Source organism: Melanostigma gelatinosum (assembly GCF_949748355.1).
Source record: "Melanostigma gelatinosum genome assembly, chromosome: 1".
Taxonomy (NCBI): Eukaryota; Metazoa; Chordata; class Actinopteri; order Perciformes; family Zoarcidae; genus Melanostigma; species Melanostigma gelatinosum.
The window spans coordinates 21,169,017-21,196,656 of NC_136634.1; the positions used below are offsets into that span (position 1 = coordinate 21,169,017).

Genomic DNA, 27,640 nt, shown 5'->3' on the forward strand with positions numbered 1-27,640 from the left:
TACAAATTAATACATAACTGGATTGGGGAAATCTCTGAGATGTCTTCTTTTGGATTCCATATTTACTTTATGAAACCATATAAACACTAAAGTGGAGCTAGAGAAATATTTTCTGAGAGAAGGAATATAAATCAGTTTTTTTTTTTAGTGTGAGCAGGTCAAAGCAGTGAGGGGCTCAACAGTGTCTTAAGGGAAAGCCATAAGTGGGTCACTGTATTTCCAACAGTGCAAACTCGACACCCCCACCCGCAGGCCACACTCCATATTCTCAGACATCTTCCGGCAGGCCTCCCTCCTATTTGGTAGCAGACCATCTGTCTTCGAAGGGACAGATCAGAGCCAGAATAAGTTGTTGATGGAGGAGGCCCCGTGATTGATGAGGCAGGTTTAAATCAGATCTGATGGCCTGGGATAACAACGTGTTGTATTTGTTTCTTGTCCATTAACGATGGCTCCCATCTCAAGTCCTCCTTCTCTGATGGATCATTCCAAGTAAAAAAGTAATAATATGGTCTACAAAAGGTTGTTTGCACAAAGGATGGAGAAACACAACTGCTTATAGTTAATATGAACAACAAAAACTATTAATTAAGTTAATATAAACAACAAAAACTCTGTTCGGAAGCGTCCCATTAACCACAACACAAGCATACGGCTCTGTTCACACACCCCAAGACTCCAGTCTGACAGTGGCTTTAATTAGCATGAAACATTTAAATGGATCCTCTGAAACTTCACAGCACACATTTCTGGCCTTGGTCTTACCCTGTACATTTTATTGTACCGATCATACATTTAAATTCATGATTTGTAGCTGTAACTTATTTTATTGTGCTGTTACAAACTCAACTTCACAACTAATTTGGACCCCAACAGCAACAGAACAAATCTACAGAGGAAATATTGGTAATGTTATTTATTTACAGAGCAAAGGGGTAAGAAAGATTTCACAAGTTTGTGGTTTACAACTGTGAATGTAGCTTGGTTCTGTCTCAACACGGAGAACGTATCTTCACATTGTGTAATCAGTCTGCATAAGCGGTTCTGATATCTGAGTGAATGCGAACGAGTCCAACTCATAATGTGGGAGGAAAAAAAATCATGTTATGATTGGGTGGAAAGACTATAAAGTCAGCACAGCAGGTGTCATTAACAGAGCCTGCATAGCAAAACAAACAGTTCACAGTCCACTGAAATGATTTCCCCAGGTTTTTAAAAAGCACCCTTAGTTGTGTGTGCATGTCACAGCACTGAACACGGGTTCTTCCTTGCAGCCGCTGCATCTTATCCCTCAGCAGCATCGTGTAGTCATTCCTCGTCTCGTCGGCAGTGATGCGGTGCCACCCTGGTGTTGTGAAATAGCCGGGTTGTAGGAGGTGTCTGTCATCGGCCTGATTCACAACACCAGCTGCGGCACACACACCTGAGAGGCAGGTCTTCTGCTGCTGGATGTATAGAAACACACACACACACACAAGGCAGGTTGTACAAAATCCTCACTCCACTGTGACGGGCTAATCAGCATCTGATTTTAGTTGAGGATAGCTACTCTGTTATTTATATGGCAGGTGATTTCCAGATTGTCAGGCATACTATTAAGTGTAGGGGGGGGGCACTGGTGTGTCTCTGCCTACAGCACTGGGAAGGCGTGTGACAGCATGGATCCCATAGTACTTGGCTCAGCTTTGTCTCAACATCTCAGTACAGATATGTGGAGAAGCCAAGACAGAATGAGCCTCCATCTGTGTCCTCTCAGGCCAGACTGAAGGACAGAGTGTGGGCCACCAATTTAACAGAGGGGATGATGGGTGATTGTATTTTAGTTTTGAAGATTTGCATGTGGACGATGGCTTGCAAACCTCAACCGAAGTTAGTTTCTGCTGCTAAATGTCCAGGTAGGCTGTTGCTGGATGCATTCAAAGAGTTGTTACTATGATGTTCTGGATGTCTGCTATGGCATCTCCCTGCAGTTGCTAATGTGTAAAGTCAGCTGGGTAATACCAGTTGCTACAGTTACTTATGCTACAGCATTAAATTAATTAAAACAGGCTTTTTGTAAGAGGATGTCAACCCACAACTTTTTCCATCTGTCAAATATAGTGATTGAACAAGACAAATTTGTTAAAAAAAACCCCGTCTCTCCCTTCTGATAGTGAGACAAACAGAAATATCCCTCCAGTCGGCTTCAAGCCAACCCACCATCTGCCGGTGTCAGATACGGCCCTACAGCCTGTGGAGACAACATGGCGTCTGCCTGCTACACTCAGGACCAGGAATCGTAGACAGTAACTAGCTCACAGAGGGAGCTGAAATGTCTAAAACGGACAATCAATCGACACTTCACTCCGTGAAGAGATGAGCTCTGAGGTCTCAGACAATGTTTGAGAGTTAGCAGTGCATGTACATTATATTGAGTCAAATGTTGCAAATGCAACATTGTTCCTATTATAAACTCTCCAATTTGAAAGGTACAGTGATTGAACATTTACAAGACTTACGTTTACTCGTCATACTTTGGAAATGAACATTTTTAAACCGACTGCTCTGCACATGCAAACAATTACTGAGAAAACAATGTTTTTAAAAAGTAAGGCTAAATGGGGGAAAAAAAGGAAACGTGATGGACATGGAGTGGTTTAAAATAATAAAAAAAGACAACTTAAAAGTACACTTATTCTTTATTCCAAATCATCAAAGATACAAATATGAAACAACAAAACTGAAAAAAGAGAACAGAAGAAAAAGAACAGACAACTCAGACGGATGACATAAGGATGTGTCTGTTAACACAATGATCAACGTTGGATTCTATACAAAACAAAAATGGTCGACAAGTGAGTGTGTGTGTGTGAATATGACGGAGTCTGATAAAGCAAAAATGATTCTGTTTGTAGCTGTGTGTGTGTGTGTGTGTGTGTGTGTGTGTGTGTGTGTGTGTGTGTGTGTGTGTGTGTGTGTGTGTGTGTGTGTGCGTGATGTCTCAGTTCATCAGTAACTCCATCTGCACCAGTCTTGCGTTGGTGTCTCCGGCCATGTTGTAGGGAATCATACCAGCAAAGGTGATCAGGGCTCTGGCCTGGCTGCGGAGTTGCTGTTCAAAGAAGAAAAAGAGAAGAAGAAGAAGAGGAGATTAAAACACTGTCAGGAGAGACTGCTTCTGTACATCTTATCGGACGGTTGAGCAAATTGAGTTGTTTTTCATTTGTTGTGAGTGTTTGTTACGGACTTCCTTGACAACTAGACGATACATCTCCTGTTTATCCCGACACAATAAATCTTGCTCTAATTTAATATCCATCCGTTTCAGCTGCTTCAGTTTGTCCCTCTGCTCCATCAGAGCCCGTCTTCTCACCATGTCTCTGTCCTCTATGGTCCTCTGTGGTCGTCCTGGTGTGCCTGCCGGCGCCCCCTTCAGGCGTTTGTGCTGAGTGAACAGGATGTTCATGGTGGCCAACAGCACTTCAGACAGGTTGTGGCGCACCTGGGGACACAGAGGACACTTTTAGAAAGAGTAAAAGAATAATGCTGCGTATTGTGGGAAAGCCTGAAAGTCCTCCTTTTGAGCATTCAGATTTTGATCTCACCTCATCACTGAAGTTCCTGAAAGCAGCCACTCTCTCCTCCACACTGTCCTGACTGAGAGGAAGGAGCTTCAAACGCTCCATCACCTGGTAGAGGAACACAGAGAGCAACGGCATTAACAGAGGAGCTGCGCATATTCAGCAGAATTCAAACAGAGACCAAGGAGCTCCTGTTATCGCTGCTTAACGTTTCGAGCACCAGGCTCTTAGAGAGTCGCCATATTAAATACACACAACGCACAAATAAGCACACATGACATACCACACCTGTTGCAGATGGACAATCAAATATGAATGTTCTTCTTATATCAAACACCTGCACCGATAGTATATCAAGGCTACGTATGTGACACATAACGATGATGATGGGATATGAAAGGAACACACCACCATTAATATACACGATGTGTGCTTTGGTCCAGCACCCATCCTACCAGACTCTGGACGTGCGTGTCTTTGTACTGGTTTTTAATAAGCTTCACATATTCAACATATATCCCTTGAATATAGTAATATTGGCATGACATAGTAGGAGTGGGACATGTGTGTCTGTATCGGGACTGTTGTGCTGCACTCACGTCGTAGGCTCGGTCAACGTGACCCGCGTGGTACTCGTCAAAGAACGTCGTCAGGTCCAACAGCAGGTAGAAAGTACTATCGATGGACTTATCTCCTGCTACGCCCTGAGAACGATACCTGCAGCGGAAAGAGGAAATGATTCAGTATTTTTTCAGATTGAGATGCTCTGGATTCGATTTAAACTCGTGCATGGTGTGCGCGTGTCCTACCTCTCGGCAATAGCCACGGCAGTGTTCTTTAGCCTCTCCTTGTTGGACTGAGGAGCGCTGACCTGGGCGATGACTGGACTCAGCAGCCTGTTCATTAGCTCCAACACCTTATCTGAGTTCTAGACAGAGACAAATGGAAAAAGACAGAGAGACGGTGAGAGAGGACTCAAAACAAATGGCTGCAAAAGACAGCAGCTCTCGCAGGAACACAGGTTCAGTCTGTGGACGAAGAGATCACATGAACCGGTGTGCTCTCACCTTGGCCAGCTCGTAGAGTTTGACCGCCTCCTCAAACAAGCCCTTGTTCTCGGCCTCCAGAGCCACTTTACTGATGATAGCTCTGGTGTCCCCGGCGAACTTATCTATGACTCCGGGCTAGAGGGAGGAGGAGAGAGGATCAGAGTGAGACCGAGGATACCACAGTTGTGATGATTGAGCAGATAGATGGCAACCATCCTTGAGTGGTTGGTTTGATTCCAGCAAACAATCATGAGATTAAAAAAAAAGCATCAAATAAAAGCAGAAAACCAAATGATCAACGTTAGAAAACAAAGACATTTGATCGATTAACATCTATGAAATTCCATTTATATGACGATTTTTCCAAATCGTGAAAATGGATCCTGTAAGGGGAGAATTGGTCATAACTATATTCATATCCACCAAAACCGTAAACATGGCCCTGATTTACTACCAGTGACTGACTAACCCTTTGACACCAACAGCCACATACTGCTGCTTCTTACCACCACAAATGCCGATTGGACTTATATATATATTCTGTTTATAAAATTTGCATTTTTAAATGCAAATTCATATTGTGACACCTTCACAGCTCACAGAGTTCTAATATCAATGTTCTTCTTTTTCTAAACACTGATTCTGACTAACTTTGTCTGCTAGTATCACAGGTCTGAATTGTTTCAGGTACACGCTACATGATCATCATTTTGATCTAAAGCATAAACATATGGAAAGGTCTTGTGTCATATCATATCACGTGGCTAGAATGAAACGTACAGCAATGTGAACTTGAGGAGAATAAAATCCCAAAAAGTCACATTTTGCAGAGTGCTGGCAGGCACGGTGGGAAATGTCAAGAACATTTGGTAAGCAAAGGATTCAAGGAAGCATTGTGAAGAGCTTTTGGATCCGTGACAGAGGAACAAAGTGCTGCCAACCGAGGAGCGTCAAAGAGAGTCAGCGAGAGAGAGTGACAGACGAGAAGTGTGAGGCAGAGTGAGAAGTCAAAGCATTAATAGAAACACAACCACAGAATAGAGGAGAGATCAAAGACACAATCTTCTTACCTTCCTACTGCCGTCCTTCTCTAATCTCCCCAACAGCATGTCAAACTGTAAAGAAGACACAAAAACACATCAAGTATACAGAACCAGAGGAATAGAAACACCTTTATGTTCAACAGCCCTGAAATAAATCCTACATTATGAAGCCTATCATTTCTGCTTTCTTTTGTTTTGTAACATGATGAAAGGTCTTTTCCAAACTATATTTTGTCCACTGATATTTACAAAGCTAAAAAACAAAGTCTAAAGTTAGATTTTAAATTAAAATTATTTTAAAAAGTAAAGAAATTCAAAAAACACAACACATTTTCTTGTTTTACAAGTAGAGAAGAAGAAAAACTACTCAATGGATATGCTCTGTCCCTCTTTAACAAACACTTGGCATTAGTCGAGGCTGCACTAACGGTGTTAAAAGGCTTTAAACGACTGCAGAGGCATTTCCCCACAGGGTCTCTGTGTATATGTGGGTCACTCACCTCACGACTCTCAATAACAAGCTCACTGACACAGCGCATGAACATGTTTTCTCCCTGGCTGTCTTTCTCATTACTGCAGAACAGACACATACAGTAGGAATTAGAAATAGCTGAATTTAGTTCAGAACATTTGTCACACATACATCGGTATGGTACAGGGTCATAAAATCCTAATACTGACTGTGAGAGTGTAATACTATTTACCGTAAGAAGTAGAAGTACTGCAGGGCTTCCCGTGGATCAGTGGACTCAAACTTGCGAGTGTACAGCATGAGCAGACGGATGAAGTTGAGGCGGCGCACCATGGGAGGGTCACCGGGCTCCTGGCTCACTGCAGAGAACACGTCAGCACATTTAGTTCTTGCTAAAATCTCTTTCTCAAGGGGTCCTGTGTCACGCCACAAAATAAAAAGGCGAATACACTCACACAGCTGAGCGCTTTGGCCGGACGACTTCAGCAGCAGCCGCAGCTCGTACAGGACCAGCGCCACGTGCACAGCATGACTCCGAAGTCTCTCAACGCGAAACAAGAAAGCCACCGCCGCCTCGAACTGAGCCGTCAGGAACAACACCTGGAAATACAGGAAGGGCTGCTGGCTCGCAGAGAAATGGGACTCTCCTGGTGGACACGAGTGGAGAGAGAGAGAGAGAGAGAGGGATTAATTAAAACCAGCATATCATCTCAGGGGGAAAAGAGGTCACACCTTTAATGTCCGACTGTGTTCAGACATATTTCAGTTCTTCTCCAGATCTTCTTTATCTGCATGACTCTACTCAAATCAAATCTACTCCCACTTTTCTTTTTTTGGTACCAAAAGTGAGTCGAATCGATCGCAATCATGTCTTTAAATGCGTTAAACTACAACAGCCATTTAAGACACCAGTTTAACTCTCGGGTCTACACATGCCATGGTAGCTTTTTGACAGTTGCTATGGCAACTAAAATGTAAGAATTTGAAAATATGCTGTCAAGTGCAGGTACTTAGTCATCAAGTTTACTTTTTAATTATAATCCTTAATCCTCTTGCTGGCTGAGGAGTAGAACAGGGTGGACCATGTCAGCCATTTTATAGCCTTATCTCAGACTTACAGCACTTTAGCTCAAAAAGGGAAAGCACATGAGAGAAGAAGAGAGTGATGAAGAGGAGGCAGAGGATGAAGGAGGCGAGATAAGAGTGTGGGGGGTGGGCTGCAGCAGATTGTACAAACAAGAAATGAGAAAGAACACATGGAAGGAGAGAAGACGGAAAAAAAGGGGGATGGAAATCAGTGGGAGGAAGGAGGGGAAGCGGTGGTGCAGGTAAGGAGAAACGGGGATAAAGGATAAAACGAGAGGAGGGCAGGGATGCAGCGAACGAAGGAGAGAGGAACAGACGGGGCTTTGGGCTTTACGTCCCGCTGTGAAGCAAGATGGAATACAAGAAGGAACACTGAGCCAGACAACCGAAGGAGCAGAGCAGCATGAGGGAGAACAGAATGTGGCTTCAGGCTGTACTTCCCAATGAGCAGAGAGAGAGAGGGGAGAGGGTGAGGGGCTACCGAGAGTGGAAAAGAGCAGTCTTATCTGAACGGAGCAGGATCGACCCGTGGAGAAGGCAGCACCCAGGGGAGAAAACGGCTTTCTCAATCTGTGGGAGAGAAAAGGCCTAACGCCCTTCTGCTCCCATTTATTTGTGTGTGTATCGGGGGCATGTGGCTGTTTGAGGCCCTGATCAGACAGAGTGAGATTTTAGCAGCCCGGGGAAGCTTTTGATAATGGTTTTCAATGAGAGTGGACATTTTTGCCCGCTGCTTTTTTGAGTGCCTCCACATTTTTACACTCTTCACTAACTCCCCCAGTTAAAAAACTTCCACTCAGAACAGAAAGTGTGCCTCCTGTCCCCTCTTCTAACATTCACTGTGTTGAAACATCAAGGGCACGGAATTATTGAAGAGCAGTCAGGGACGCAGTGAGATGCAGCCAGGAGGAACAATGGTTGGATGAGGGTTTAAGCGGCAGCTGTCTCTGTTAACTTCACTAAAGGCATTCGATAAGGCCGACAGAGAGACCAGACGGGAGGCGTAATCTAACTCTCTGCACAGGCAGCAGGTGACTGGCAGGTGTAGCGCTTTCAAGCGAGAAACTCCCCTGGCTGAATCATAAGTACAAAAGATGAGAAACTGGGTTGCTATTTCTACATGTGGTAGTTAAAAAAAAATCAATTCTCAAACAGATTCTGGCACATTCTCCCACAAACTTTGGTTCCTGTGTACTTTGACGAAGGGTTCAGCTGCAACCAAACCAAACTAAAAAAGGAACAAACATGATTTTTCAGGAACTAAGCTGAAATATTCAAAGCCGTTTACTTTAGTATTGTTAAATCATCCATGCACCACCTTTACTTCCAGAAGTTGCTCATTTTGCGACACATATTTCAGTTTATTGATTTGTTTCTAAGGTGGCTAATCAGCATCTCCAAATTGAGGTTTTTGTGTTCATGCATGTGCATACACAAATCTTTTGTCTGCGGCCTCCTTTAAGATTGAAAAACAATGTTTGAAGCAAAGGGAAAGACAAGACAAGGAAAACCAGCACTCAGATGGCTGGAATGAATGAGAATACAGTTCAGAATGCACAAAACAAAACGTCAGAAAACAGAATGCAAAAGGGATGTACCCTCATTATCATGATGTGTTCACATGTAATCTTGTAAAATGTAGTTTTGGGTGAAAAAAGTTGTTTGACATAGATGTTTTCACAGCAATATAAAGATAATTAATTTCCCAACACTAGCTGTAAGCAGCTTATAATACATCATTAAAACCACTATTGCCAAGATGATTGTTTTGTATTTTAATTTTTAAAAAACCAATCATTTATTTACTAATCATTTGAATTGTGTGTTTTTATGCAAATAACCACTACAGACGAGAATAAAACAGAAAGAGGAAAACATTTAGAATATTTGACAGTTTAGACCGACTTACTGACTTAATTATTTTCGGGGACGGTGGTAAAGAGAAAAGGTAGTCTGGAGCCCTGCTGTCAATTATAGTTCTTAGAATGAAGATTTGAATTTGTGCATCTCTACAATGAGCCAAAGACGACCAAAGGAAAGTGTGGTACGGCACGCATGCACACATGTGCTTCTCAAGTGCCCCTGAGGAAAACATGATGGAACGGAGGTAGGGCGGGGAGGCAGAAGTGATGCATCACAATGTCGAGAAACTAAAGTTGACAGATTTGCGGTAATTTGTAAAGCTGAAACAGAAATGCAGTTCCATACCATAGTCCTCCAGCAGCTGTTTCTGCAGCTGTGGCAGGGTCAGTCTGTCCTGAGAAGAGCTGCTGCCGTCATCATCGAAACACACCTGGTTCAACTGCAGGGACAGAAACACGTCACACACACTTTGTTAAACAAGCCGTGGAACTTTTAATGATGATCATTATCTGGGCCAGCGTCTCCTCTGGCCAGCGGGCTAATGCTTTAGGTTGAAATAAACATCCGCTGTACCTTAAGCCAGAGGTAGTCTTCAGTCTTGTCTGCCACCTCTCCATGGTTATCACTAATGTCACATTTCCCGATCAGGCAGTAGACGGCTCTCTTGTAAGGGTCAGCGCTGTTCCTCAGCACCCTGCGGTAGTGGAGGCGGAGCTTGTTCTCTGACGTCGGAGAAAGGCTGAAGGGAGAAGATCGAGAAGCGGAAATGACGATTCAGTTTGACCTCTGTGTGCATCTCAACATATACATACAAGACAAGGAGCTAAGGGGTTCTCACCGCCTGTCAGGGCTGTTCATGTACTCCTGAAACCAGGTCTTAAAGTCTCCCAGCTGATGTTGCACTCTGTTCACAACCTGCATGGCTGCATTCAGATCTCCACATCGCAGACAGTAGTAGATCACAGCCCACACTGGATGGCCCTCTATCTCACCATCCTGAGAAGACACAAAGACATTTAATACACTGGAGACTATATTAATACACTCATTTCAAATAAAGATAAAGTTTTTGATCTGCACATTAATTTAAAAAAACTCATCATGTACAGTCTCTGGCTGCAAACATCAGTGACGATCCAGTCACAATCAAGACTGTTGGTGCGATACGATTGGAAGGTTTCCCAAATATTAAAAGATGAATGACATTCTGACAGATGTAGCAGTGATATTATTGGCAGATCAAAGAAAACATTGAGAATAGGCATGTGTTACCTGCATGCCAGGCAAAGGCCCCGGTAGTTTAATGTTGAGGAAGCTGCGGACTAGTTGGTATGTTCCTGGTACTCCACCGAGTTGGGCCTGATGGAGGTTCCCAAACACAGTCACCATGGTGTAGTTTTTATAACTGGGAGAAAGGAGACGCACACAATATGAGTTCATCATCATGGTGCAGTCCGGCTTATATTTTAACTCCTGTATGCCCTCTGCTAACTTGGATGTACGGAAAGCTTAAGCTCTTCAAACCCCTGCACTTTAGACAACAACGCTACCTGTTCTCTAGGAAGCTGAGCGCCTGGCGAACAAAGGCCATCTGCATTTCAACAGCGGTGCGACTTTTCAGAGTGTCTTTGGCTGGAACCAGCAGCACGTCTGTCATCTGCTTCACCATCAGCCACATGTCTGACACGTTCTGGAGGGAAGAGAGAGGGCGACGGTCAGTTACTTAAAGGCAAAAAAACAGAGTGCATATTAGCCGTCAGTGTATAAGCTATATCTTACAAAATAATGAAATGTGAAAACAACAATTTCATGGTGATAGCAGATGTTCTTACCTTGTCATCCAGGCTTTCTGCGACAGACGCACATAAGTCTCCCAGATTAGGCTGAATGTGACCATTCACGATCTTCTCATTGAAAATGTAAATCTGGAGGAAGAAGACGTCGTCGTGGTGAAACGGAGAGAGAAAAAACAAAAAAGGGTTTCGTCAAAGGCTGAATTTTCATGTTGAATTTGCAAATGAATGTTTCAAAACAAAATCCGCCTACAACTCCATCCTCGGCTTCAGACGTAAAAGCCAACACTATGACCATCGAGTGAAATGGTTCACGACGAAAAACAAGAAAAGGAGGATCAAAATGTTTAAGAGGACAAAAAAAACGAGACAAATGACGCCGCATGCAATGTGTCGACACATGGTCAGAGGAAAAGCCACAATTAAAGTACTGCGTCACGTAGCAGATGAGAGACAAACAGAGAGAGAGAGGTCAGACAGGCTGATGAGGGAGGAGGGATGGTAGAGAGACAGAGTGGGAGAGAGAATTACCCAGAGCCCCCCCTCTACCGCCCAATCAATCGATACGTTTGATCTCCCACTTCCTGTCTGGCTGTGACCCCATTTTAACGGAACAATCAGAATGAGGGCATCACAAACAGACTCATTCACACATCTGTGTTAAAATAATGAATATCTGCAAATATGTAGTTGTCAGATTCTGACTCTGCTGCTCCCCGGTGGCACAGTTAAAAAAAATGAAAAGACCCAGCAGCACTGAGATAAATGGGATGAAAGCGTGATGCCGAAACACGTCCGAGTCTGTTTTTAGGTCCACCGATGTCATTAGAATAAAAGCATTCTAATTGTTTAAAAAGAGAGCGCCTTGGCATTTTCTTGTAATGTTTCTGAACATTAATCTTCATCTGGAGTTTATTCCATGTAACAGAAAATGATCAGTCCGACATCGACTCACCTGTCGTCCATAGGCCACCTCCACGCTGTCCAACGCACTCCTTCCTGGAGCGGTCACTTCACTCACGAAGCTCGGCTACAACAAACAAGAGAGGCAGCAGATGACTTCATAAATACGCTGCAAGGAACGTAACTAAAGATAGAAAATAGAGACGCCAATCACGTAACAATGAAACTTTTCATTTTATCCGATGCGACAATCAATTAGCATCTTAAATAAATCCTCTTTTTTTCATGCTGACTACTCTGTGTTTTGAGTCTTTCCGGCTCAGATAGGAGGACCATGATGTTTCAACGCTTGTTGCCCAATGCATGCTGGGATTGATTTCAGCAGATGACACACAGGATGAAAGTATTTTACTTTATTCAGGAGCAAGATAAAAATAGCACCGATGAGTCTCAGACGAAACGGTTACTCTGGTTAGTTTAGATGAGTGACAGTGAGAGACCTGAGACACATTTAGCCCAGGAAGTTAAACAAATAAATGTTTGCGTATGCAACTAGATTGGAAAAGAAATGACACTGCTGCTCAATGATTCTTGCACAGAATGTATGTATGATGTAATATTAATAAAGCAATCTTTCACACAACTTCAGTCACTAAAATGAGGGCACTTATAGAGCTCAATTGTAAAGTACGAGAAAGTAGAAAACAGACTCGCTCTGGAAGTAAAAATCTGTAATCTCAACTCTGCGAAAAACTAAGAAATTACAAAAATCAACATTTCATCTGTCGTCTTTGTTTTTAAAAAGAAAGTGATGTACCTGCATCTTGTTTTACGAAACATATTCATATTTTTACAACAGATGGTGGAGGGTCTGTGCAGAGCTCGGTCCATGGGGACGCCTACATTTAGCTGACGTATTAATATAATATAATATACTCTTATCCACATAAATAACACAAAACTTTTAGCAAGGAATGTTCTGCAAAACTAGCTTCCCCATGAGGTAAAGCAGTGTTCTCTAAGCAGAGTCAGACAGTTTGTCTCTCTTTGTCGTAACGATATATTTCTTTTGGAGGTCCTTCCTCCTAAAGCCGCTCTGTGTCGTGTTTCCCGTACCTCCACGTCTTGACTGAAGTCCAGTGCGTCCTCTCCTGCTCCGAGCAGCGTGTGCAACACTCTCTGCTTCACCTGCTCCCACTGGACCAGCATGGACTCACGGTGGTACTCTTCAGCCAACAGGAACGTCTGCAACACATCAAAGCAGGAAACGGGAGCCCAATTACACTCAACGTGTTACTGCGCATGCGTTAGTATGCGGGTAAATAAATCACAACAGACTACGAGTTGTACTTCAACTGCTGCGCCTTGACGACAGAGATCACTTTGAAGTCGCAGGTTTGACTCTGAAGAAGCGGCGGAACTCAAGTAAACGAGTGAACAAGACCGTTGTTGCAGTTGTTGATGTAAACAAAACTCTCTTGCACATTGAAGCTAACATAATGCCTTGACTCACAGGCTAGGCGCTAAATATCATGTGATGAATCTATGCACCCATTTTCCAATGATTTAAGATGTGATAAATGTCCCTTTTTATCTTAATTATTACGGATCAGAACTATTATTGATCACATATCAAAAACCTTGTTTCCAATCTGAAACCAAGTTCAAAGAAATAAATCCTGTTTCCCTTTCCAGGCAAGAATACATTTGCTTGGTTTTTTTTTTTATACCTCTATTGAATTACGGTGATCTGCTCTTTATGAATGTATCCGATTAGTGCCTAAAGAAGTGTAATACTGTGTACCGATGTGCTTACTTTACTGGTTTGGGGAAATCTTGTACACCTCTGCACCCAGTGTGCTGCCGCTAAATGCCCCTCTCTGTTTGTCACTCTTGAAAAAGAGATTTTAATCTCATTTAGACTTTTACCTGATTAAATAAAGAATATATATGACACGCGCGCACACACCAGATTTAGCAGTTGACCCCTGTCATGATTGTACTACTCCATCAGGACAGTGTCGTCTATTTTAACTCTCCACAGAGACTCAAAGTGAGCTAATGGGAACGTGCGATAATTGAATCTTTCCAACCTCCAGGGTCAGGGAGACACACATGTAGACCACAGCCAACATTTACTTGGTTAACTTGCTCACTGCCTGAATGTCAAAGCATTTACTTTGAACATTTCTGAGTTGACCGACTGTAGTCCGTCAAAAACTACGATGAAATCAAGAAATGTCAGTGCAGACATGAAACATACACTAGAGGTAGTGTCTCCATTATGTTTGTGGACCACAAAGAACTGAACTATGTTTTAACTGTAAAATGAATAATCGCATTGAGGAGATTCTGTTTATGAGATTAATCATCGAATTTACCAATTTATTGTTATCAGATTTTCTACATTTATATAGGTATCTGCCTTAAAAATCCAAAAACCAAAAGTTTTAAATATATCTGAGATCATGTTAATGTCAAGTGATTGCTAAGAGACCGGACAACTGGACTAAATATGTCATGCAGCAGGATAACAGCACACGCTGCACGTGATGTGAAAGGCACAGAAGTCGAGATAGAAATCTTTAACATCCGCTTTCTTCTTAATCAGTGCATTTGAGAGTCCTCCCCCCCCCCCCCCGCACACGAGTCCTTTTTTCGTCTCTCAGGGAGAGGCAAGATAATGGGACCGGCAGCTAATTAAACGCCGGGGCTATTATCTCTGCACGTCGGGGAAGCCATTTCAGAAGCATTCCATGAAGGTTCACAGCAGAAGGACTTTTAGACCGCAGCGAGCAGAAATGACTAAACATTGAGGTTGTTAAGTGTTTTTTATTGGGATGCGTTAATGTTCATACGCGCCGCAGTGCTGAAGACTCATCCGATTGTGTAAAACTAATATGAGGCAAAGAAAGAACCGCTACCGTCTGTGACTATAGAGTCCAATCCCTGCATCTCGTCCTTTACAATTTAAAACAATTTCCCACACTGTAGGATTTAGGTTCTGTCGACCAGTTGTAGCTCTATTTCCACCCGCGAAGCAATAAGACACTCGGCAGATACTGACCCTGCGGCGAGACTCCTCGATGGCTGACAGCAGGGCGTTGTCCCTCTCATTCTTCAAGAAGCCCTGTGGACGAGGCAGAGACGTAGAGACAGACAGACAGACAGATGCAGAGACGCGTGACAAACACGGAGAATGAGACGAGACAAACAGAGAGAGAGAAAGCAGGAGATATTAGCTCCAACATTGGGGACAAAATGAAGCAGCGATAAACTGTGTGCAGAGAGTTCTAGGGGGGCAGATTTAGGAGGTGCACCATCATTTGCTCTCCGGGAGGCAGAAGCTGCTTCTCTACCTCCCATCCTGTCTTTCTCTGCCATTCCTAGACTCACGTCAGGATTAGGCAAATGTTTAATCGCTGTTTTAGACACGCACACACACGTATAGGCAAGCGTCCGTGCTTTCCACACACCATTTTGCTATCAGACAGCAGTCGACCTCCATTTTGAAGTCATCTCAAGATGGCTGCCGCTGCATACATACACCCACTTCCTCTGGTCCTTCCGATGAAAATCATATTGATTTACATCCTACTCAACGGATAATAAAACTACTTATCGTACACACATGACCAGAGCTATCGAGGTGACTGAGTGGTACTTCTGGAGTACACAGGAGAGGACACGGCAGCGGACACGGCGGCTTCGGAGGGAAATTTGGTGAGCGCTGACGTGCATAATTTTTTTTTTTTTTTTTTTTAAAAAGGGACAGACATCTTGAGAAAGCACCAAAATGGTGGCTGCGCTGTGATTCATTTGGTTACTGGCAAACACAAAAAGTGGGTCACTGGCAGCGTTACAGTATCAAATGTAAGAAATCTCTTCTTTCCTGTGCAGAACACCATGACACACGTGTGTGCAGCATCTCAACGGAGGAACAATGACGGCTCCTTCGCTGCGAATGAGTCAGAGGCACGGAGAGAAAAAAAACGTCGCATCATCTCTTTATTCAGAGATATTGATTAAAGAGCCTTTCCCGTCATCAAGCTGATGACATGGGAATGCTTTTGGTTCTATACTTATAGCTACACCCGGTTTGATACCAGAGACAGAATTTCACATGAAATACAGGGTGAGATAAGGTGGAATATTAAATGTAGTTTTGGGAGCAAAAAGATGAGCCTCGGCCAAATATCACTAAATATGTTTGATTGTTCACGGATTAGTAGCACCTTAACAAACAGATGAACTCTTCTATTCTTTGTTCAATAGATCAGGACCACAAGATTAAACAAATAGAATTACTTTGAAAAAGTAAGAACAATAACTGCTAAGTTGAGGATACAACCTGAACCCAAAGTCTGTGATGCCTTGCTTTTGCTTGAACTATGATGAGCGTGTAAATATAAAATCAATGCTGCTAAATACGGCTGCTCCCTAATAAGCAAGAAAATCCTGCGATATGTTGCATTCTTAGTTTATATAACCATCTGACATAATAATCTCTTAAATTGGTGGCAATAGTTGTTCCTTCAGAGAGACAACAGCATTTAAATTCATTGATGACATTTCTAGTACCTTACTGTCTCTGCTTCTTCAGTACGTAGGATCCTTCTAGCACCTGGTGAGACCATGTCTCCATCATCCTCTGTCTCTCGAGTCCCCCCCCCACCTGCTCATTACTCTGCCTATTTGAGTCTCACTTCCTCTCCTCCCTTTCTTTTCCGAGCTCTCAGCCTGTCATTGCATTCCTCTCCTCTTTCACTCTCATCCCTCGGTTCTGAAGAATGAGAGCAAATTGGAGGCACAAAGGGTTCACTGTGGGAACGAGTAACTTCTTGAAACGTCGATACTAAAGCAACCGATAATTACTGCATTGAAAGCTCATCAATGCTGGAAAAGTGTGAAGACGACGTATGATCTGGCTAGGGCCAATTAACCTGCCCACAACGTATTATTCCATCAATGTGCAATTAGGAGACGACAATGAGGTGCCATCATCTGACGAGAGAAGGAGGAAACCTTCCAACTGCGTCTTGTTCAGTGATGGTGGACAGCAGGCTGCTACAACTCTAAATGGGTCAGTAATGCGTCGTTAAATATTTAAATAAGCAATCATTCAGGTCACAAAGAAGCACTAACAGAGAAAGATTAAATCTGCAGAAATCAGAGATGACTTCAAGTTTGTGAGGCCATTACAATGAGGCACAAACTAAAAGGTTGTACTTGGTAAAATGCTTCATACTATTAGTCTATTTGAATCAATTAAGGAGGAAACTAGGTTTCTCTCATTTACCCCTCTGGTCCAATCCCTTCTGCCCTCCCTCTCGCTTTCTTTCCCCAGGAGATGCTGAGAATAGCTCTATATTCAACCACTCCAACCAGAGGAGCGCTCAGGCCAACGCTCACTGGAGAGCTGCACTGCAACAAGGAGTAGAATAGTTGTAGCAGAGGCTTCTGGGATATATGTACCACAAGAGAACATGAGACTGGATTAGTCATGGGTGATGACTGACCGTTATTCTGGTAAATTGGAGGTGAAATGAGATGGTCCTCTTCTCCAGAAACATGTGGGAGGGGCTTAAAGCATTGATGGCACATTGGGCAACGCTGAAAGACTCTGCCGGGCAGTGGCCTCAGCGTTTTTTGCTTCATCGCGGTCGTTTAGTTGCCTGTTGCCAGCTGCACTTGCACTGCCAACAGCTCTGCCTATGCAACATTTTTTTGTGCCAAATGCAAATTAATAAACTTAATTACAGCTGTGGCCAACATTCCCATTTGTCGGAAATGCAAATGCTCTTCACGTGAAAGTCTTTTTGCCCCAAAATATTATCACTTCTAACATTAAGAGAGAACTCTTTATGAACAAGAAATGTCACGGCTGTCAGACATTACCAAACAAAGAAATGGCTCTAAATATAGATATATATTTTTTACTGTTACAAACTTTGGATATGTGTTGCCCTGTAAGGATTGTGTCCAGTTTTACTAAATTCAGGGGATTTATCACAAAAAGGCAGAATATCATCGTCACAACTGCTTCGTGTAATTTAGATTTGCACTGACCAGCTGACACAGATTGGCATGTTATTTAAGTCTGACACACAGATTATCACCTGACCCAAACTTAACATTGCTGATGCTTCAACTCATTTTCTTTGTCCCCAATTTGAAAAAAAAGAAGAAAAAAAAAAGAACATACGATAGCGTCGCATGAAAGAGCCCTGGAAAAAACAAGACATTGAAACAGACGACAGCGGCATGCGTATCACTTTCAAGGATCAACTCCGTGCCGGGCTATAGGTGAATCTAAAGATGACCGTTTCCAGTTGCCCCACCCCGGTATTGTGTATCTGCAGCCCACTGTGAACACCCACCGCCTGCTGGCCAGACAGCCCACATCGTATCGGAACAGGAACAAAGCCACAAACAATATGAAATAATCACACTTCATTGCTGTCAAATACAAATGGCAAATGTACGTCAATAAAAGCTGACCTGGGTAAAGAAGGTACAATCGAGGGCTCGTCCGCCTTTATTTGAAAATAAATATGACGGAAATTCTAATCTTTTTCTCTAATTTCTGCTATCATCTATAATGAAGATCTGTAGGCAAATCACTCCTTTAAAATGTCTAATTGTTGTGAGCATACGTCTTCGAATGCGCATGTTCACATGCACGTGAACATCCTCTGTGCCGGCACACGCGGGCCCTCGTTCCATTAGCCTTCGGTCAAGATAGTCGCCCTGTCTGCGTCTGACTGCAATCTCACCGTATGTTCGGGGGAAACCAGCAAGTCAGATTTTTTCACCCTTTGGGTCAGTGGCTCATTGCACGGCTACGTAAGGACACAGTCAAAGAGCAGTTAAAGGGGGAATGGAGACAGGCAGCCTCGCTCTCTGTGCCAGTCATCGTGAAAGTACGAGTGGGAGGCTTTCTGTCCTCATTTGCCATGACACAATGAGAGTGTGTGTGTGTGTGTGTGTGTGAGAGAAACCACACCCTTCACTTTCTGTGTCATAAAACATACATGTAAAGTACTACAGCATACACATTTGTGTATGTATATTGAAACAGTGATGTTTGCCTCCAATTATGAGCATACCCTTTTATACAATCATCGCCATGTCTGCCGTACAGCCACAGACACTGTAGCGTAACAGGGGAAGAGACAGACAGGTGAGGAAAAAAGTGTGACAGACAAAACACATGCCTGTCTGTGAGTGGGTGTGCATGTCTATGTGTATAAGCAATACTCACTCATGCTGAGCTCCTGGCAAAGAGTTAAAAAAAAAAAATAAGTTTCTTCGTTTCTTTGTCTGTGCCCAGGTATCTGGGCTCTGACAGCCTGAGAGACCCGCTTCTCCCCTCCGTCTCTCCATCCCTCCCTGTCGCTGTGCCAGGGCAGCAGCAGTGGCCGCCATGCTGGGGCGTGTTCCCTGTGACCCTTCGACTCGGCATGCCGCTCCGCTCGCAGCCTTTTCCCCGTTTTCGAAATCAAGCCGGTGACTCTTGCGCGTTGAGCCGGAGGACCGAGTGAAAGTGCCACATCAAGACTCACTGGTGGTGGGTTTTATTGTCGGAGGGCCGTACCAACTGAGCACTCAGACACGGGGGGGATCCATGAGAAGGAACTATGGATTCATATAGAATACCAGTTCCTACCATCAGCTGGCAACCCCCCACCCCCTCCGTCTCTCTCTCCTTCACTTCATCCCAGCATCTCTCATGGCCCTCCGCCTCCTCCCTGCCTCAATCCGACTCATTTTCTTCCTTTCTTTATCCATCTATGCATCCTTCCTTCCTTGCTTCCCTCCCTCCCTCCCTCCCTCCCTCAGCTCAATGCAATTATAGTAATGGATTTTTCCCCCCTCGGTTGATGGCTTCCGACATCCTGTCTTGAAATGAGGCTAATCATGCTCTTAAGGGTCATGTTTTGTTAATGAAGGGTTTGGGAGGCACATGTGGGAAGCGGATGGGGGGGGGGGGTGGCATTCCTATATGTAGGCCTACTATCACAGCACACACACAAAGCAAGCATGTGAACACACACACCTCTCCACTTATAGACTTGCACACATGACACACTCATTCACACACACACACACGCCATACAGCCGCATTCATATGTGCAGGCCAGCACAGACGAGATGAGAATGAAAGCGCCCACGTGCAGCCAGATCTATGCTATGCTACACACACACATTCATTCATGAGCACACGGAGAGACAGTTTATGCCAGCAATGGATAGCGACTGACACAGATACAGGCATGCAAACACGCCACAAGGAGCCGGTGCACAACACTGTGTGTGTCGTGTGCTGTGTTTGCATGCCTGTGAAGCTATGTCAGTGGTGTTCGTCTATCTCAGCAGATGCTCTGGGCTTAGCCAACTGCATCCGCTGAACGCATGCCCTCACTGCTGAGGGGGGTGTGTGTGTGTGTGGCATTGGGAGGGCAGGAGAAGAGAAAGAGAAAAAAGATGTAAATGAGAGAGGGAGGAAAAGCCAGAGAGGAGAGAAGGAAAAGTAAAAGAGAAAAGGAGTGTAAGGAGAGGCACCGGCTGAGAGAGAGAGAGAGCAACCTGGCAGAGAAAGATGGAACAGTGAAAAGTGAGACGAGGACACAGAAAACAAATTGCAGCCGGTCGCCATTTTTCTACCAGCACTGCTCTCACCACTCCACTTCTACAGTTTCATTTTTTCCTGTCCATGTTTTCTACCTCCTCTTTTCTCTTGGTTTCAGCCTCTCTATCTATCTACCTCTATCTATCTTGTGTATATATATATATTTTATGACACAGAAAACAAAAGAACGCAGAATTGCTAAACAGCAGCCCAAAGCGATTCCGCCATGACAACCACCGACACGGAGAACATGCAACGCTCACGCCAACCTGGCAGAGCAAAGAACAAGGATTTAGGATGGATGTGAAAACATCTTCTATGTGGTGATGACAGCTGTTGGAGCCTAGTGTGCGCCCGTCTAACTCCCTGTTTACGCATGCACCCGTGTGTGCTGTAGATAAGAACCACAAATCTGTAAGTATAATTAGAATCAATCAAATGCAAATGATACCAAACTCTAGATGGCGAGCTGTGCAAATGCTCGTCACTAGGATAACATGATACCCATGACCAGATGTCCATCCATTTGGACGACATTGTAATGTTAATTCATACAAATATACAATTATATCACATTACTTGGGACACAAAATGATGATTTAGATTTTCTATAGTGTTCACTGAAATAATTGTGTGTCAGTATTGTGGAGTATCTGCTTCCTCTACATTTGAGCAGAAAAATCGGAATGGGGCGAGGCATAAATGTATCCACGTCCAACTATACACTGAGAAACGGGATGAAAACCTACATGAACAAACCGTATGCAGTCGGCCTGCACATAATTAGCCCCTCCCACGTCCATGAAGCCCTGAATCTAGGACTCTGTGTCTGCATATCCTTTATAGTAAGATCCTCTCTAATTTGTGTTCAGCAATACATACACACACATCAGTCACACAATCAAAACACAGTGTGTGTGTGTGTGTGCGTGCACGCTCCACACAGGAACCGCAGAGGCATGCATCAGCTCACTCATGCCACGCACGCATCATTTCTTTGTGTTCTGTCTATGAACCTCCAGTACTCCCCTGATCCCATGGCCATGGACCATTTAAAGCAATGATCTTATACAGTATAACATGTTGTTGTTGTTACATTAGGCCTGTGTTCCCGAACAATGTTTGACACAAAGCCTATTTAAGGTAATTTGGTCGGCGCGCGTGTGTGTGCGTGTGTGTGTGTGTGTGTGTGTGTGTGTGTGTGCACTTCGGTTATATGTGGGGGATGTTGATGTAAATAATGCTAATGAGAATTTTATATATCAATGGGAAAATGGGCCAAATATCATCTTAAAATTGGCAGAGGCATCGGCTATTGGTGATTGCTCTGAACATAGTCAACTCCTGCAGCATAACCTCAGGTAGCTCAATGTTAAAAAGTACTGCACTGAATCAGCATTGCACTTCAATAAAACGGTTGGACTCACGGTGGACACTTTACACCAGAGATGTTGTGTCTTTTATTCCATGTTTTCTTCTTCCTTGTCAAAACCTGGCAACTAAATCACCCACAGTACCCACAACTCGGACGCTGACAGTTCAGTTCAGTGTTATGCTAGTGGAAGCACCGTCAGTCTCCGTTTTGACATCTGGCATCACGTTACATCGGGCACGCAGGTGGTGAATTTTGAGTAATACAAGGATTTCTTTCAAGATGTCTGGGAATGTTTTGTCTAATTCTTTTATCTAGTTACCTACTTTCAACTGACATTCATCAGTATGATACAGTATGCAAATTTGCTTTGATAGCTAACATTTAACTACCAGACCAAAGCCCTTACAGTGTAATGAATCTCATGTGTAACACTGTTGTCCATCCTGTAATATCTCAGCTCCAATTAACTCTTTTTCCTCGGTGTGCTTGTTGACGTAAAGTGACTGAACCTCTCCCAGCAGGATGTAAAATGCAGATGTGTAGGCGGGACTAAAGTGGGCTGCATTGCTGCCTGGTGTTGATCAGAACAACAGAATTCACCACAAGCTTTCCATGCTGTTTGGTTGATTCTTGCGGAACGGGCCTCCTGAGGACAATTCTTTTTTTTTTTGCTTCCTTGTCATCGGGCCAAATACACTAAGTGAGATTAGAGTCACAATTAGTTACAATTTGCAATTAGAGTCGACGGTTTGTGTAACATCTCATGATCTTCATTAGAAAAACAAATTCCCAAAGTACCAGCAGTCAGCTTATTAGATTTCTACTCGCATTGGTTTTGGCCAGCTAGTCAGATATGCTGAGTGACCAGAAAAGTAGAAACTCCGATACTTTGTAATGCAATAAACTACAAATACTTCTGTGATCAGAAACATTTTGTATCGTTGCGACACTGTGCCAGAGAGATGTCCATTGTCACTTTTAGTACGCAATTTGTGGGGTTGCAAGTTGTTTTAAATATTTTTTGCTCATCTATACACATACATGACGTACATAAAACATAAAAAATACACATCAGAGGAATTGTTCTACTGAATGATATATTACACATTTCTTCTGAAATGAAACTTTGTAATGTACGGTCTTAATATAAACCAATAACGGTAAAAGATCAAGTCGAGTAGAGAGGGAGTGTCTGTGTGAGAGTGTTTCTGCCCCACGCTGCCAGAAGATAAGTGCTCTTCCAGTCAATCAGTCAAACCCGCCCAGGCTAGAATACATCCGGCTGACCAAGAGGAAGGAAGAATTAGTAAATGTAAAAGAACGAAAAGGCGGAAAGTGACGGAAGAAAAGCAGAAATATATCGAGAGAGAGTAAGGAAGAGTGAGACACAATGGTGTCACATCTATGGCCGAAGAGGTCTCAGAGAATAGACGGGGATGGAGAGAGCAGAAAGAACAGATATAGGCAGAGGAGTAAGCAGGGTAAAAAAGAGGGATGAAGAGAGAGAAACAGATGGAGCTCAGGGAGAAGCAGAGAGAGAGGGTAAGCTGGGTGAAGAGAGGTAAAAAGGAAAGCCGAGTTATGTGGAAGACAAAGGTAAAGAAGAGGTAAAGATCCTCGTTGAATCGTTACAAAGTGCAGCATTGTGAGGAAGTATGCATTATGCACGGTTAATAAAATGAAATGATTGCAATAACCCACTGTTTGCCAATTTGGGAATGCATTTCTATAGTTTTGTTTAGTTTTTTTAAAGCATCAATGTCCTTACAGCAGAGCCATTTTCATTCTTTTTAACCTGGCGGCTACATTACCATTATTAGATTTGGGTATTTTATGCTGGCAGCTACTAATGTAGCCAGAGATGAGAAGCGCGCAGAGGTCTGGTCACTTCTTTCTAACTCCACACCCACAGATGTTTTCATATTCAAAGTCTTCAGCCCCGACCAACGCTAAAGTGACATCACTTGAGACAAGTCACCACACTTAGCGTCTTCTCGTCCACTCTGACTGCAACTGTAACGACGTCGGGACAGTTAAGCTTCTGTTAATGCTGAAGTAACACTTCCAACTGCTTCACAGTCAAAGCTGCCCACCAGCTAACCAGTGTAAACATGTTTTACTGTCAGATATCCAACTCTATTCCCTTCTTACGCCTGAGTTGAGAAAGTACAAACTACACATCTACTAGAAATGTGACATGAGTTTATTCTAACACAGTTCCGGTGTGGATCGACACAATCACAGCATCGCCTTCAGAACCATGTAGTGTGTGTCGTGTGTCATGTATGGAAAGGAAAAGGCTCATCAGAACATCTTCCATGACCAGAAACATTTTTCATAAAAAAGGAAAACCCTGTCAAGCTGGAAGCCTCTCCGTGGGAACAATAAACTCATTGAGGTTCCAGTGTGTGTGTCCCAGAAACATCCACCACTGCCAGCCCCGAGTGACGAATTTCAAACCGTACATTGTTTTTCACACTAACACACTTTGAGGACAGATCTTATCATCTATAGCTAATTGATGTTACTACCGTGGCTTAAAAACACATTGTACTTCCTGGTTATCAGACTAACGCAATCTCCCCGCAAGCCAATGTTTAAACAATGCTTGCTCAGCCAAAGATGGTTCCTTAGAGCAATTACTCTCTCTCTCTCTATTGTGATATCTGAAACAAGCATTTCACAAAAGACACTCCATGTTGGTGAGTCTTTTCTTTGATGAAGCAATCCATGAAGGCGTCATGAGACCACAAAGCTAGCACCCCAGTTGGACTCCTGACCCATTAGGTCCTTCATACCTGTATGTCCGTGTCTTTGACCGGCTCCAGGGGCTCAAAGGTGGTGGCTGCACTGAGACTTTCCAGCCTCTGAGAGATGTGGAAGATGTCTAAACCTCTGGAACCAAGGAGGATTGACCTGAGTGTAAGACAGAGAGGGGGTAAGAATGAATGCGTGGAATGGAAGGACTAAACTGAGAGCAAGACTGACAATGAACTGTAGTTTTGCTTGACAACCACTAGAGGTCACAAGAGGCTTTGCTATGATTGTTGCAGCACTACCCATTGGCTAAAGATCATGGCAGCTCCAAACCTATTACACAGGGGTTGTATTAGGGCATTTACAAGGACAATAAAACAAATGATAAAATATACGGTGTTTATAAAAGACTGAATCTGTTAAGCACGACTCAATGACACTTGACTCACATATTTCTTAAAACAAGAAACCTGTATTGCACAGATGTGTCAGAGGGGATCAGTAAAAAAAAAAATGAAATGTCGTGTTCTATTTTAAATGTCATCAAGACGGTGGCAGTTAATTGTACTAACTGGTTTTTTATCCATAGCCGCTTTAAGAATAAAACACAATATAATAAATATATGTTCAATGTTGATCTTCGGGAGTCCGGAAGCAGGACAACTGTGAAAAGTTGTCACAAATATTTTGATTTCCCGGGTTAGGAGAAGGTTATTCAATCAGGAGAACCTTATATCAAATGGCTTTGAATGTCACCTCTTATAAAAATGTATTTAAAAGTAATTTAAAATGACAAACAATTGTCGATTTTTATTACGACCTGTATAGGTTTTGTGAGCACTATACAGGAACCACAGAGGTTTTCTGACTATGTGCATTGGGGACATATTCCTTACGCTTTCACGTCGGCAGCATCTTGTGAGGTGCGGGTCAGGGTGCGGGATCGAAGCCTCTCCCCCGCCTGCTGGATCTCCTGGAGGTTCCTCTCAACATGCGGCAGCTCTGACACCGCTTCTGTCTCGGCAGCTAGCTGCTCTGCCTGCTGCAGCAGCTCCCCGAAGCCCTCTGCATCCATACCTATAAAGAGAGAGAGAGAGCGAGAGAGAGAGAGAGCGTGTGAGTAATGACGACAACAAACGACAATTATTTGGATAAATACAGAATTATACAAACACATTGTGTCTACTTAGATTGATGCAACAGATGAACCCCTAACATTCGGAAAAGCGATCGGTGAAAAGTTAGTGACCAGTTAATCTGCCCTCAACTCAAGAGATGGTGTATTTCACTTGCTTAAGAACAGGTTTAAGGCACAAAACAAGGCATAAATAAAGATGGCCGCTGCACAGGCCTGGTAGAGCATCATGTTTGTGGGTTGTAGACTTCAAGGATTTATTGACTGAATAATTCAAAAGGAAGGAGTTACTAATAGTAAACACCTTTCTATTCACACTAAAAAGGTAGCATGCTAACCATGGTCATAGCTGCATTTTAAATCCAACACGCTGGACTACAGAGTAAACAACAGAACAAGACGCGTCTCTGTGTAAATAGGGAAATTGTATAAATTGAGACAACAGATACTTAAATGTATAAATGCACATGGACAAATTAGGAACAAAATTGATTCACCAAAGATTATCACAAGGAACACTGATGAAGCCATGTTAGTTGTTGCTGCTCTATCTCACCTCCATCCCTCATAGGGTCTCTTCTGTGTTTCATTTCACCACTTGACATATAGACTGTAAATAAAGATGCACATAATTCAGATTGTATGGCATTTGGTCTATACTTGATTATGTTATTGTGATGGTTTCCTGTAGTGGTCTGGTCAAAGACTGTATACCGGTATGTGACATCTGTATGGACAGACCTGACCACTGCCATAAACCATCACATTAAGAACATCTAGTATAGAGCTTATATAGCCTAGACACAAACCGATCCCAGAACACCTTTTGACAGCTGACATAAACAACTGCAGCGCGCGCATGGAGTGCCGTGGTTGTCAGATAAGTTTAGCGTTTGCACAACGCTAACACCTCGGCTAGCTAATTTAGAAACTTGCCTTAGGGTCGGAAAGGCAAATTCAATAGTTGCAAAGAGCAAGTTCGCTAGCAAAGTTACAACCATGACGACAACCTCGTGTTTAGACACTTTCCTTTGCGGCCCAGAGTGTAGTTTGCTACACTGGTTAGCTTTGTGTCTAAATGAATGGCGCTACTGAGTTAGCTAGCAGTCTAAATGGCTAACGCTCTCTCGCATGCTCACAGTTGCGTAAAGTTAAAAATCTTAATATTTTATTGCACACCGTTACAGGCAAGCAGACTTCATACCTGTTGTGTGGGACTGACGTAAGTGTAGTCCTGTCTGTATCCCTCAGATGAATGTGTTCACAGTGTATTCAATTTTGCTCAGCAGTACTAACGGACAACATGCACGCAAGTATATTATTTGCCCCGGCACTTCTGGGGTCGATGCTGATTGGACGATAGCCGCACCATGCCGGATGTTGCTCTTCTTCTTCTTCTTCTTCTTCTAGATGTGACGAACCGCGCTGCTCTGCATGGGAGGACTTTGACAAACTTTTTGTTTTAAGGAAAATTACAATGCTATATAAAAGATAGATTGTAACTTTGATAAATACAGCATGGTTAATATAATACTTAATGCCCATAGGAGCAACATAAATCCACCATCCTCTATGTCTGCACAATATGCATTAGGCTTAAGGCAGAAAAACACATGTACTATGCAAGGTTGAGATATTCACAATTTGTTTTTGCAAGAGAATCATACATGTTGTGAATTTTAAAACCATCGTAAAAGTTCGATCGTTTATTGATAGCTGTTTCATTGTGAAAATGTAATTATCTTGAGATGCATTTCTTTATGGTTACAACATATAACAGCTACCCAAATATGTCCAGGGTCAGCATGTTAAGCAACACTGTACCACTCAGGTCAACAGGTCATGTGAAATAAGAGATTTATAGATTGCAGGCTAAAGCACTAAAATGATTACTATCAAGGGGAGTTTCAATGTAAGTTAGGAAATGAGTAGACTGACTTTATCTCTGTTGAACTCTGAGTGTCTGCTTTCA

The 27,640-nt window shown here is 43.2% G+C and overlaps 1 protein-coding gene across 1 annotated transcript; it reads right to left on the reverse strand.

Annotated features, from left to right (window-relative positions):
- Nucleotides 1-2,659: 2,659 nt before the first annotated feature.
- Nucleotides 2,660-27,009, reverse strand: nup93 (nucleoporin 93). Its single transcript, XM_079272876.1, has 22 exons — nt 26,873-27,009; nt 25,430-25,610; nt 24,575-24,692; nt 14,837-14,899; nt 12,886-13,014; nt 11,822-11,896; nt 10,906-10,998; nt 10,624-10,763; nt 10,346-10,478; nt 9,912-10,069; nt 9,647-9,812; nt 9,419-9,512; nt 6,580-6,771; nt 6,357-6,483; nt 6,153-6,225; nt 5,680-5,724; nt 4,628-4,744; nt 4,370-4,488; nt 4,160-4,277; nt 3,585-3,668; nt 3,353-3,481; nt 2,660-3,091 (listed from the first exon to the last, which is right to left on the reverse strand). The coding sequence occupies exons 2-22, from the start codon at nt 25,606-25,608 to the stop codon at nt 2,981-2,983; spliced, it is 2,463 nt and encodes an 820-aa protein (XP_079129002.1). The 5' UTR covers nt 25,609-25,610; nt 26,873-27,009; the 3' UTR covers nt 2,660-2,980.
- Between the last annotated feature and the right edge of the window lie 631 nt (nt 27,010-27,640).